We start from the raw sequence: 12954 nt of genomic DNA on the forward strand, positions 1-12954 counted from the left end.
AATTGCTTTGAATAATTTTGCTTTTTTTGGCTTTTTGTACCTAATCAGAATTGATGTGACTGAAGTACAAATCTTCATAATAATCATGCATTTACTGGCAGTGATTGGAGGACCACCTTTTTGGCAATCTCTGGTAATTTTGTTCGTGTTCTTATTTTATCCTTCTTGATAATCTAGCAGACACCTGGAAGAACTACACAGATTAATTCATGAGGGGAAAGTCTCACTTTTCCTCACAAAAGGAAATATATATTCTTGCGCATGGGTCACGTGGCAATAACCGTCCATTCTGGTTTTGCCGGAGCTGTTAAACCCAGCTATTATTTTGTATCTGGGGTTTGCAGGCAGGAAGTTATCAAACGTTGCACAAACTTCAATGTACCTTCAGTGAAGTCCAGCTTCCTCCGAGCGAGCTGGCCCGAACTTGAATGAATTTCATGCAGCAAGCTAGATCAGCAACGGAGGGGTGCTAAATTGGGCTGAGGACATGGGGTTTGGAGAGCAGTTGGTAACCATCAGTAGATAATTTGGCCTGCATGTCGCTGACAACTCTTTATCTGTACGGGGGGGTGAAAAGGAATGGTCACTTGTTTTGTTTTAAAACAGAGATCATCCAGATCAAGCAGGCTGACTGTCACGGGCTGGCTGCACCCAGACCCTGCAGGTGTTGTGTGGGCTCACCAGGCCTCGGCTGGCCGCCCAGGGGCTGCCATAAGTTGACTTTGTTTGGGTTACTGGAGCCACGTTGGGCTCTCAAAATGCCATTGTCCAGAGGAAAGCATACATGTGCATACGTTAAAAGAAATATAAAAATTTCTGGAAATAACATCTAAAGCGTTGAAGTCCTGGAAGGCTTTTTCCTTCCCGAGTATTGATCTTGCTTGTGTAATTGATAAACACAGTTCTTAAGGTGGATAAAGAAATCTGGATTTGCAATAAAACTGAGAGATGGTCCAACGTTACTGAAACATGTCACCCCAAACTGATGAATTTCTAATTACTGAAACATGTCACCCCAAATTGATGAATTTTTAATCTGCGTCATAGAACGGGAGAAATGAACCCTCTAATATTGTAGAGAATATCTAGGAAAAGGAGCTAACCTTGGCTACCTCAATTTTGCTACACGTGCTTTCTGGCTTAACACCCCCCCCCCCCCCATTAATTATGTAAACTGCAAAGTAAATACCATCTAGAGTGTTTAGTGTGGGTAGAACTAATTCTTAAGAAATGAGGCTACAAGTCAGCTTATTGGTGCCAGACTGGTGTGGCCGACGTCCCCGTGGGCTATTGTTCTGCATTACAAACAGAGGTTTCCCAAGTCTGTTCTCAGTTGCCTTTTTTTAAAAAAAGGGGAGAGGAAATGCTGCCACAGCAACCTGTGGCACAATTCAGTGCAAGGTGGTGTTTATGTGACCTTAGAAATTGTTCTCTTGTGTCATTGAATAACTTAAATAAAAACCCCTTTTAAATAACCTGTTAAACAACCCTTTTCAGCAAAATCTTGACATCTATTATAAGTTCTGGGTTGCAGCAGCATGTGGCTAAGTCTGCTCCCAAAAGATTAATCTATTTTGAAGCCCAGTGTTGGATTAACGGAGACATTTCTCCAGAGAACAAACTTGATCAGGTTTCCCATGACAATTAGGAATTTTCCTTTTTCATTCAGCTTGTGAGGTTTTGTGTTGAGAGACAAATGTTATTTACTTGCAGAGCAAAATATACCACACAACCCCTCCTTACCCCCCTCCCCAATCCTTTAATATTTTATGTGACAGCAAAATCGGTGGTTTGGTATTTTTGGTTTGTTTCTATTGGGACGGGACGGGGACTAATGGGATGAAATGTGGTTGTATACTCAAACATTCCACTTTCTTATGCTAACATGCAAACAGCAAAACAGTCTGAACAGGCTAAATGCAGAATTGTGTATTTTGTCAATTGTTGCTTTCATTAGGTTTCTTTTTTTTGCGTGAAACTGGTGTGTACCTGTACTGGCTTCCTTCTTTCTGTCAGTGTAAATTCTCTTTAAAGCGTGTTAAAGAGCTGTTCTGCGAGGCTGCTGGAGCTCGGTAATTTCTGATGGACGGTGAGTACGACTGCAGCTGCGATCCTCGTGTGGAAAATGTGAGTAAAGTGAGCAAGCTTAGGTGCCGCTTGCTTGAGGCGTTGATTATGTGGAGGGTTTTTTCTGTTTGAAGTGAGAAAAGTGCTGCAACTGCTCGAGTTTTATTCCACCACATGATCTTTAAAAGCATAAACACTTCATGAATATAAAGCAAGCTTGGGTTTGCCTGCTAGGAGTTGTTACTCCCCTTGCAGATGTGACTGAATGGCTCCAAACTCCAGCTGGGACCCAGCCTTGGGAGAAGGACTCCGGGAATACTAGGAGCTGCCCAGCTGGTTGGGTGTTTGTGACCAGGAGCCAGCCAAGAAGGGTTCCTGGAGGCGTTGCCTCTGTCCGCTGTTGGATGCGTAGCCTCTTAGACACGGCTGCTGCCCTCAGCCCTCTGCTGTGCTCTTTTCCTGTCTGTTCCCTAATGATGTATCTCTTCTTTAAACCCCAATTCGTGCTGCACTAAACTCTGATGACATCTAGTCTGGAGGCCTGTTGTTAATTTTCTGGCAAATGATTCTGGACTTGCTTTAATCCAGGCTCTGGCAAGCACTCGTTAATCCATTCTCTGCCTGCTGCCACTTGTTTTTATTAACATGCATGGTTTTTCCCAGACAAGTCTTGGAATGCTCCCGTTGCCAGGGTCTCCCTGTGTCCAGCAGCTTTCTGTGCAGTGTAGCCTTTCTCTTGTAGCTTCAAAGGGTTTAACAGGGAACATAATTTACGTGCAAAAGATCTGGCTTGTGATGCTTCTCTGCACTACTGACCGAGTCTTGTGAAGTCCTGTGTGCATCTGACTGTAGCGAAAGCCACGCAGTTACCAGCAAGGTCAGAATCACTGCGTGGACGGTAGTGATAGATGGATCACCAGACGAGGAGGTCTTGTGGCTTCCCTTGGAGCATTCTCTTATTTAAGAAATCGGGGGCTGCAATGCCATTTGTAGGAGGATTCCTGAGTCCAACTCCCCCTCTCCCTTTACTCAGCTTTTTTATTTCTGTCTGTGCTATTCACTTGGCTTTGCTGCTTCCAACTTTTGGCCTGGCTGCTTCCATTTTATATGCAAAGCAGTTTAGCAGGTGCTGCCTTTTTATGCCTCTCCTTTGACTTTCCTCTGCCAAATTTCTGTATGTAGCTTTGTTTCCCTTTAATTATTTCCGCCAGATAAGTGCGGTCTAATACCTATCACTGATGCAGCTATCGGGTGGAAGCAAAAAGGAGAGTGTTAATGAAGCCCGTAACTAGCCAAACTGGCTGTTAAAGAGCGTGGTCTGATCCTTTTGCCTTTCCTGAGCATCATTCTCAGATGCATCAGTAGTAGTTGGGAGTTCATGGGGTGTTTTTTGCAGCAAACTCCCATTGTCTTTGGGAAATGTCAGGCTTAATGTCTTTTGACTCCTGTGCAAAGCTTGCCATTGTCTTCTTCCTGTAGAAGGGCAAATTCACCCCATTCTTGAAATACCGAAGTATGGTCACTGAAGCAGAGGGCAGCACAGGTACCTTCCTTTGTGAGGCTGAGGAGAGACCTTCAGAAGTCCTGTGTCTGTCCTAATGAATGAATTGCATGAGTAATGAGGACAGTTAGCACTCCAGTCTGTGGCAATGTAAGCCTTTTGTGTCCTTGTTGTTGTTCTTTCTTTTGTATCTGTCAGAAAATGTTTTTTGACTTAACGGTGCAACCCGAGCAAGGGAGAGAGATGTTGAGTGTCTGAAACGGTGCCAGCCAGCCAGAAGCCTGCGGGGCAGTGATTTGGAGGGGTGGGCTGGGTGCTCGGCTGTAGCTGCCTGAGCAAGGGGTGGAGAGTTACTGCTAGCTCTGCCTCTTGCTTGCGCCCCGAAAAGATGGAGAGATTAAGTTACTGAGCTTGATAGAAAACTAATGATCTTTACCTGCTGAAAGCTACACTGGGAGCGTAATTGAAGAAAAATAGAAACAACTTGACCTCATTTGGGCTTCTGTACGTAGTTGGACTCCTTGCTGCTGGGGAGCCAAGTGTGTTTATTCAGTCGAGTGCTGTGACTTCAGTTCCTGAATTCAGAGCCCGTGAAGATTTTTAGTCAAGATTTTTAATCATTGTATAGATAAAGTTAGGAAGCCTTGGGCAGTTCTCTAAGCGCTTGCTTCCATTACATATTTCCTGTGGCTTATTTTGAACCTTTTCTTCTTCACTTCTAGTTTCTCCTGTTCTGCTTGAAACACTACTGTTAAGAAAAAATAAATAAGAAAACTACTGCCTGCCTTTCAAAGCTGCCTGTGCTCACTTTTCACTTCTTCAGCAACCTCATCACTTGCTCTCACTGGCTCTGAGATGACTTGCCTGATCTCTGTTCGCTTCCCTCGTCTTGCCCATAAGATAGGATCCGGTTTCTTAAGGGGCTTTGTTTGATTGTCTCCAAGGGCTCTTGCTTGGCCCAGTTTGATCTTGGGCTGCAGCTCTGAGTTACAGCCAGCTTTAGAAAAGATGTGTTTCTCTTCCATGTGACAGCTGGGTGATTTAGCTGGCAAACCCTTGGTTTCTGTCCACTTCTCTGCTTTTGATGGCTCTTTTCAGGTAACTGGAGATAAGTCTGGCTTTATGGGAAGCTTGATGGAAGGATTATTGGAAAAATACATATTTCTCTGTGCCTTGTAGAAATTTAAGTCTCTGTATAGCAGAGAAAGAAAAGCAAATGTGGTGTTGGAAAGTGGAGTGTTTGAGTGCACCAGAACTGTTAAAGCCCAATATGAGTTTGCTTGTGCATATTGTAACTTCTTGTCTCTCTTTCATTAAGATTCCAATACTGAATATTCAGGTGAAAATATTCCCAGCGCTCTGTACTGTCGCAGGAACCATATTCTCTTGTACAAACTACTTCGGTGTAATCTTCACAGGTGGAGTTGGCAAAAATGGATCCACTATAGCAGTAAGTACTTTGTTCTGCTGGTTACTCCTCAGCACTCTGTGGCTTTTCAGCCACGTCTTTAGTTTTTATTTGATGTAGTACCTACTACATGTGAAATATTTTCCTTTCAGTTCCTTGCTGGCTTGGGAAAAAAGTTAATATTGTCTGAGTAAGGATAGTAGCCTTAGGAGTCGAGAGTTTTAAATTTATTAGAAGTGCTGATGGTACTTTGATATTTGCTTTTGAATGAATCATGTAAACCAGGTAATACACACACACACACACACACCCCACCACCACCCCCTGCCCCAAAGAGTTCATAGACAAGTCCAATGCAAAAATCCATTCAGAAGGAAGTTTGTCAAGAAGATTGGTTGTGGCTTTGATGCTTCTAAAGGATGCGTACTGCTCATCTTACTGGTGGAAAAGGACAGGTGGAGGTATCTGCACAAGCACCTCCTGCTTCGGTGAAGGGGGGGTTGATTCTGGAGCCCTGGAAGTTTTCCAAAAAGCCATTCTGTACTGGCCTAATAATTTGCTCCCAAGGAGGCTGGTTTAGTTGCTTTCCAGCTGGCACAGGAAAGGCGATGGAAGTGTTGTCTCCTGTCACTGGCTCACAGCGTTACCCCCTGCCCGTGTGACCAGTGTCAGAACTCTGCACTCGCTGACTAAAACCTTATTTTCTCCCTCAGCACAAGAAAGGTTCAACCACGTTCTCAGCTGATCCTCACTCAAGTTTCATCACACTTTGTTCCTGTTAGTACTAGTGTTCAGAAAGACGTGTTTTTAATGTGATTTTTAGTTAAAAACCACCCACTGCACACCCCGTGTCCGGCTTACTGAGGTTTCTTTGCGACTTGCACCTTTTGTTAACCGAACGCTTCAACTTTTATCTTGCTGTAGGGAACGAGTGTCCTTTCACCTTTTCTTCATATTGGGTCAGTGATCGCATTAGCTGCAATGATCTACAAGAAATCTGCTGTGCAGCTCTTTGAAAGGCATCCCTGCTTATATATACTTACTTTTGGGTTTGTGTCTGCTAAGATAACAAACAAACTAGTGGTAAGTGCGCCAGAACCTCGGGGTCTCTTGTTATCGCAGTAAAACTTTTTGTGGATTTTAAAGCTGTCTGGTTATTCCATTGTCCTGCACCTGTTTGTGTGCAGAAGTGATACTCGTGCTTTACTCCTTTTCTGTGGCTTGGAGGTGCAGCGGAGCCTTTCCTCTGTTTGAAAGAGGAGGGGTAGACCTCAAGCTAAAGCCGTGGTTACGCAGTCAGTGCCAGCACAGCTTACTGCTGCCCGAGTTCTGTTTCTCCCCCTTTCCCAGCCCTTTGTTCACGCTTTTGCAGTGTATTTATGCACATGAGCTGGGCTGGGACAGAGGTGGCTGCAACCCCCCTCAGATGCAGGTGCAGAGGGGAGGAGAGTGTGAGAGAAGGAGAGAAGGTGACAGAGCTGCTGAGGTTTGGGGCAGTTGCTCAGGGTTTAACTTAAACAATTGGAGAGAAATAGTGGTTAAAATTATGAACAGGTTCGTACTGGGGAACAGACGGCAACGCTGTCAGGAGGGGAGCCCCTGTGGAACAGAGTGGATGAGGGATTAAACAGCGGCTGCCCCACTCCAGCTCGGTTCTGTGTTGCCATGTGAACTGGGTCAGTGTTGGACCCGACACGATGGAAGAAAAGTTTATTTCTTACCAAGACCAGTTTACTACAGTCGTGTCAGCAGCTGTGCTGGTAAAAGCGAGGATGTGCACGTAGGGGAGGTTGAGAAGGTCACACTTGGACACGAAAAGACATAATCATCCAATTGTAACCAGAGAGAGGTGGTGATCCTTCTGGGATGGGAAGGGATCAGTGGAGTGAGAGCAACACCAAGTGTCTCTGATTTTTGAAGATCTGGCAGCTGTGAGTTCTTGTTTCCAGACTTAAAATTTACTGGTCTACTTCCCTGTTACTGTTCTGTTTCTGGCAGGAGGAAGGGTTGGTAGGCTGGAAAATGAGTTAGCTATTTTTTTCCCGTAGCTACATTTTTCTTTTGTTCTAATAAAAGATGCTTCTCTGCAAACCTTGTGTCCTGTACAGCTGTAGCCTTTCATGGTGAAAACAGTATTGCTGCTGCTGCTGAAATACTTGATGTGATGTGGCTTGAACTGTAACTTTTTTTGCCTTTGCATTTTCTGAAATCACCCTGCCTTGGCTGGCATATGTTTATTTCTTAAACTTCCTTCTTTTTTTTTTTGACGTAGGTTGCACACATGACCAAAAGCGAAATGCACCTGTACGATTCAGCGTTCATTGGCCCAGCACTGTTGTTTCTGGACCAGTATTTTAACAGCTTTATTGATGAGTATATTGTACTCTGGATTGCCCTGGTAAGTGTGGGCTCACCTGGCTTGTCGGGAATCACCGCAAGCGTTTGCGTGCTCTCTCACAAATACTGTTTGCCTTGGTTGAGCCTGGCTGACTCACCTCGAGGGGGATGGGACTGGGAACCTGCTCTACTGAGCTGAGGGTAACTAGAGCTGATGCAAACGAGGAAAACGTGCTTTGCTTGGTGCCTGGTTTAAGCTGTCTTAAGGCAATGTAGCAACTAATCAACGCCTGGAATACAGTATTTTGAGGACTTGTCTCGTTAGCAAGGAGTATATTCTGCGCAGTACAAGTGTAGCATGGCTGTGCCTTAAGCATTTATGTCTCTTGTTAACAGCAGCACCCATTAGGCAAAAATATCTTCAGTTCAACTCATCTGTGCCTATCAAGCACTCAGGTATTACCTACCAAAACACAGACCTTTTAATAAAACTGCAGTTTTTATGTATGGTTATCTTCACTCCGAGTTAATGGGGCATTTCACAGTATCTGTACAGCTACTGTAACTGGTTCCCCCTCTCTGACTCTTAAGAGTCTGTATTCTTACAAAGCTGGAAGAAAGCCCAGCATGCCTAGAGACTCTTTCTTTGCTGAGTGACTCTTCCTGCAGAGTTGGAGATCCAGTTGGCAGAAAGAAGACCCCCGTGCTTTTGCTCTGAAGTGTGAGGGTGGTGGTGTACTCTGATGCTCTGAGGAAACAAGGATTTAGATGTGTGTCACTCTTTTTCCCTTGGCAGATCTTTTCTCTCTTTGATTTGCTTCGATACTGTGTCAGTGTGTGCAATCAGATCGCTGCCCATCTGCACATCCACGTGTTCCGAATCAAGGCCACCTCCACGCATTCTAATCACCATTAGTGAACAGGGAGCCACCATCAGCAGAAACCAGAAGGAGTTGGTTTTCTACACGAATGGATGTGAAGATATGTAGGAGACTAAGGCAAAAAGCAGAGAAGAACAAAGTAATTTATAATAATCAATGTTGTATAACTTTTATTCTTTGTTATCAGTAACACTCCTTAACTAGTCTCCTGCCTGAGAGAGTGAATTTCAAGTACACCCTAGTCAACTCTACATGTAGTCCACTCTGTTGGTTCAAAGCCCGGGAAAGCATGCAGGGAGTAATGCTCTGTCTTTGTAATTACCTTGATTACAAAATAACCTATATATGGTGAATGGATCCCCACCAACCGAAGTTTCTAATGTAGTATTATTACAGCTGCAATACGACTTGCTTTTAATTTTAATATTTCATCATCTCTTAGTGAAATACTTGTTTAGTGTCCACTTGAAATTTATTTACTAAAGACCTGAGCTGGTTAAAACAGAGATATCGCACTAGCTTGTGTAGCTGAAGCAGCTGTCAGGGTTTGAGTCCAGACTGATGTGGTTCTTTTGCTTATGCATTGCTGATAAAGCGGTTTCTTGCTAAAGAGGAATGTGTTGAACAGGGTTCTGCAAGCGGAAGGGATGACCGGCATGCAAAATAGTGTGGTATCTTTGTCAATTAATTTTATTTTTTTAAATAAACATTATCTAAAAAGAAAACTTATTTCTCAATTTTCTTCAGTGGAAAGACTATGAACAGAAAATTTTACTGTTTACTTTTTTATGTATAAAACTTAAGCAAAATTTCTTTTCTGCTCTTAATAAATAAGAATTCTGAGAGCGACCGTTGGCTTCAGATGTGTGTGTTGCTCTGTCCTGCTTAGACTTGTGAGGTACAGTCCTGCCTGCGTCTTGGAAAGCAGGTTTTAATGCTTTTATGTGTATAGTGGTGTCATTGCAGGATCTCCAAGAGCTTTCTCTGCCGCACAGTGCAGTACGTTTGGTTTTGCTGCTGTTTTAATACCGTTTTAAATGTGGCGAAGCGCATCAGGGGGGCCAGGTTCAACTTAACGGCGGGTTTAATCGAGCGGTGGTGAAGTGCTGCAGTGTGGGCCACAGGCCTTGGCACCGAGGGGAGCTTCGGACCCTGAATGAAGCGCTGAGGCTCGTCCTACAGAGCAGGAGCTGCCCTGGCTGTGGGGGAACTGGTGGGAGAGGCAGCTGGTGGGGAATGCCAGGAACCTGGTGGCTGAAATCCTCGCCCTCTGACCACGAAGCATCTCGGTCAAGACAGTAAGAAAATGCCTCTTTCCTGGGAACCCAGAGCCACAGCAGTACTGGAGGACAACTGCCTGTGTCTCTTTGAAGGAATTAAGTGCAGCTCACTTTAAAAAAAAAAAAAAAAAAAAAAAGCCAAAACAACAAAACCAACCAAAAAAACAAAACAAAAAACCCCAATAACAATAAATCAAAACCCCACTTGCCCACAGGAAGTGGTGACATGTATTTCCTGTGATACTCTGGTGATTAGAAAACGGGCTCAGGAAGTGGAGAGAAAATTCAGTTCCTTTGGTGCTTTTGAAGAGCTCTTAAACCTTCAGAGAGCTTTTAAACCCTTTCTACGTCCTGGGGCAGTGCCCAGGGTCATGGCCAGAGCGGTCACTCTGCTGAAGTCCTGTCCCTGTGGAGACAGGACTGCTTGGGCTGGAGAGGGAAGGCAGGAGGAGCATGGCTCTGCTTCGGGTGTTGAAGTTCTTGTCTCTGTGAGGAAAGCACCGGGGGTGGCCCCTCTTTGAGGTGTTGCAGGAAGTGGAACCGAGATGCCGACTTCTCCAGCCGAGCGTTTAGCACGTGGGCGTGCTCTGTCAGGTGTCCTCTCTGCATGGAAGAGTTCTGGTTCCTTCACGTGGGGTGATACCACTTCAGCAAGCGAGTTGGAGGTCGTGCCTCAGCAGTGGGGCACTGGGAAAGGAGGAACGTCTTCAGGATGAGGAGACATTTATGCAGCTTCCCCACTTCGCCCGTGAGCCCCCAGGCACTGGTGTGCTTGTGAGCAGCTGTTGCACGGCAAGTGCAGCTGAGGGCTCTTTGGACCCGAAAGGGTCCCTGCCAGGCTGAGGCTGAGTTGCTTCCCCCATCGTGACCACATACCTGGGGCCCAGCTCTTCCATGTCCTGGAGATGTTGCAGTCCCCGTGTCTTGACACTGGGAGCATCTCCAGTGTGTAAGGTGGCAGCTGCCTCTTTAGTATCACAGTTTTTGGATAGAACTGGGATTTAGATAACTGAATTGGAAGGGTGAAGGTTTGATCTAGACAGTCCAGCCTCTGCTGCTGCCCTTCACGTGGTGAACAAGACAAAGTCTGCAAGGCAAAAGGCTGGAAGGACTTTAAGGTGCTGAGGGCCCAGCTGCCCTTGCACAAACCATGTGTTTCTTTTCATCAGCATGAAGTGGGTGGTCGCTTGGAAAGTCCCTTCCTGGAGCATAAGTGGTTTTCTAGAGAGGCAAACAAGGAGAATCATGCTCTCAGGCTTCAGGGTTTTAAGATTTAAGCTGCTCTAAATAATTTGTCACTGATCCTCGAGACCTTGTGAAGAACCAAAGTCTTCAAAGGGTTGTCTAGGACCAAACTTCACTTACAAAACGTGTCTGTTGATGTTCAGGAAATGCAATAGGGAACCTTTTCCTCAGCTTTTCACTGCCTGGAAGTTTGAAGTCCTCTGTGTTTAGCTAGCTAGGAAAAAAATCCCATTTCTATCCTGATAAAATTTCAGTGTTTTCAGGGAATAGCTACTGCTGGTAATCCAAGCCATATAAAGCGTTGCTATGAGTATAGGTATTGTGTAAGTGCCTGTAATAAATAATGGAATAAATGAACTTTACCCCTGGCACTTGTACGTTACAGCACTGTCCTGTGATCGCGGGTTATCTTGGCCATGCTGTAGAGCAAAGGCTGCTCAGAGAGTTGAGAAGAGGAACAGAACTTTTGTGGGCTCAGCCCGATCTTGTGACACGCCTCTTCACTTTCTGTGGCGTTCAGAAGACACTTGGAAGGAAGAGCTTTTGCAACAGCAGCCTGTTGAGCTTCCTGAAACACCTGTGTCTCCCTTCAAAACAAATACAGCCTGTTCTCTGTTAAGCAAGTTTTCCCCCAAAACTGTAAAGACAAGCTGCAACTTCCCACTTGGAGGGCTGCCTTTTCTAGGGATTGGTAAAGGAGATCCTTTGCTTTGGCACCGAGTTTAACAGAGGAAAGAGACAGATCAAGATACCTCAGGCCCTGTTCCTGTCTCATCCGAGTGTCAAGTTTTGTTTCATGCTGGTGTTTTTCCCTTCTTTCCTTCCTGCTCTGCGTGCGCCAGGTACACCCAGTGCTGCTCTGTCCCACCTTTGAGCTTGGCGTGGAGTTGCAGAGAAGTTTAATCATTTCCAGAGACCAAGATTGCAGCAGTTTTCAGAGATTATAGCCAGGTGGGGAGGGATCTGAGGTAGGAGCTGTGTCTGTTCCTGTACTGGAGCAGTCTGAAAGCACCAGCAGTCATGACCGCGTTGGCTCTGGCAGGTTAAATGTGCCCAGGGCTGTTTGCTGGCACCGAGGCCAGCTGGCAGGGGGTGACACATGCCATAACATTATCTTCCAAGCAGGGCAGCTGCACAGCAGGAATTGAACTGCAAACCAGGAGCAATTCCTGGGCTGACCCCCCCCAAGCTGTGCCTGGGAATTGTCTGTACGAGTGCAAGTTGGCTAATGCTCTGCTGGGAACTATGTTAACAATTTAGCAGAATAAACGAGCACTTTCCAGTTCAGGGAAAACATTTCTTGGCGCTGTTTTATTTACTGTTGTAGTCTTAGATCGAGTGTTAGACAAATCTTGAGCAGGAAGAAGGATTTAAAAAGACATTGTGGGTTTTGCTGGTGTGCTGCGGTGTGACCTGAGCTCAGCGGGATGTGTCCGTGCTCCTGGAAAACAGCTGCTGAGTTTACCCTGGTGTCTCTAGCAGCAAATGCAATGCCCCCACCTACAAGCAGGTGGTTTAAAAGAGGCAAACTGAGTGCAAAGAAATAAAGAGAGTAATTTTATGCAGAACCTGCCTTTTCAGCATGGTGTTTTTCATTCACCAGTCTTGATTGATCGTAGGATGTGCACGCTTCTTACGACAGGCGGTCTGTCCACTGTCTGGGGGTTAAATGGAGGGCATGAAAGCTCTTGCCAGACTGCACCGGTCAGGTGAATGAGCAAGCGTGATAATACCAAGCTGCTTCTCAAAGTTCAGGCCATCCCAACGCAAGAAACCCTTAAAACTTGCTGAGCAGGAAGGACATCAGTCAGACAGGCTTAGGAAACAAGGGCAGAGCTGTCAGGAAGAGTACCAGCCTACTGAAAGGGAAAAGATGTGAGAGGAGGGAGATTTGGGGGTAGATTATGTCCCTGGGCTTGTTTTCTTTCTTTCCAGCCTCTTCAGCCACCGCCTGTAGCTCTGAAGCTGCTGCTGGATGGTGGGGAGAGCAGTTAATGCCAGAGAAGTACCTGGTTGTGCCTGTTCCTCTGTACCGGTTCCTTTTGTCTTCCTGGAGCCAAGGGAGGAGCTGAGCTCAGAGCTGATGTGCTTCCCAAAGGATTCTCTTCTGGGCTGGTCACTGGGAATGGATCAAGGTCTCTTTTTTTCCATAACAATTCTAAAAGGAAAAGTGCTTTGGGGTGTTTGAGTCTGTTCTGTGTTCAGCAGTCACGGGGAGGTAGCACCAACGCTTTG

The 12954-nt window shown here is 45.5% G+C and overlaps 1 protein-coding gene across 3 annotated transcripts in view; it reads left to right on the top strand.

Moving 5' to 3' along the window:
* CEPT1 (choline/ethanolamine phosphotransferase 1) overlaps positions 1-9044 on the top strand; it is a 31194-nt gene extending 22150 nt beyond the window's left edge. The window contains exons 5-9 of one of the 3 annotated variants that reach the window (XM_086476719.1): positions 49-133; positions 4887-5018; positions 5901-6059; positions 7249-7374; positions 8110-9044. In XM_086476719.1, the coding sequence (XP_086332845.1) occupies positions 49-133; positions 4887-5018; positions 5901-6059; positions 7249-7374; positions 8110-8229 (622 nt within the window). In that variant the 3' untranslated portion in view covers positions 8230-9044. The remainder of the gene's footprint in view (positions 1-48; positions 134-4886; positions 5019-5900; positions 6060-7248; positions 7375-8109) is intronic. The other 2 variants (XM_086476720.1, XM_086476721.1) reach the window with 2 other exon arrangements.
* Positions 9045-12954: the final 3910 nt, after the last annotated feature.

Source organism: Leptosomus discolor, chromosome 21, assembly GCF_034619465.1.
Source record: "Leptosomus discolor isolate bLepDis1 chromosome 21, bLepDis1.hap2, whole genome shotgun sequence".
NCBI lineage: Eukaryota > Metazoa > Chordata > Aves > Leptosomiformes > Leptosomidae > Leptosomus > Leptosomus discolor.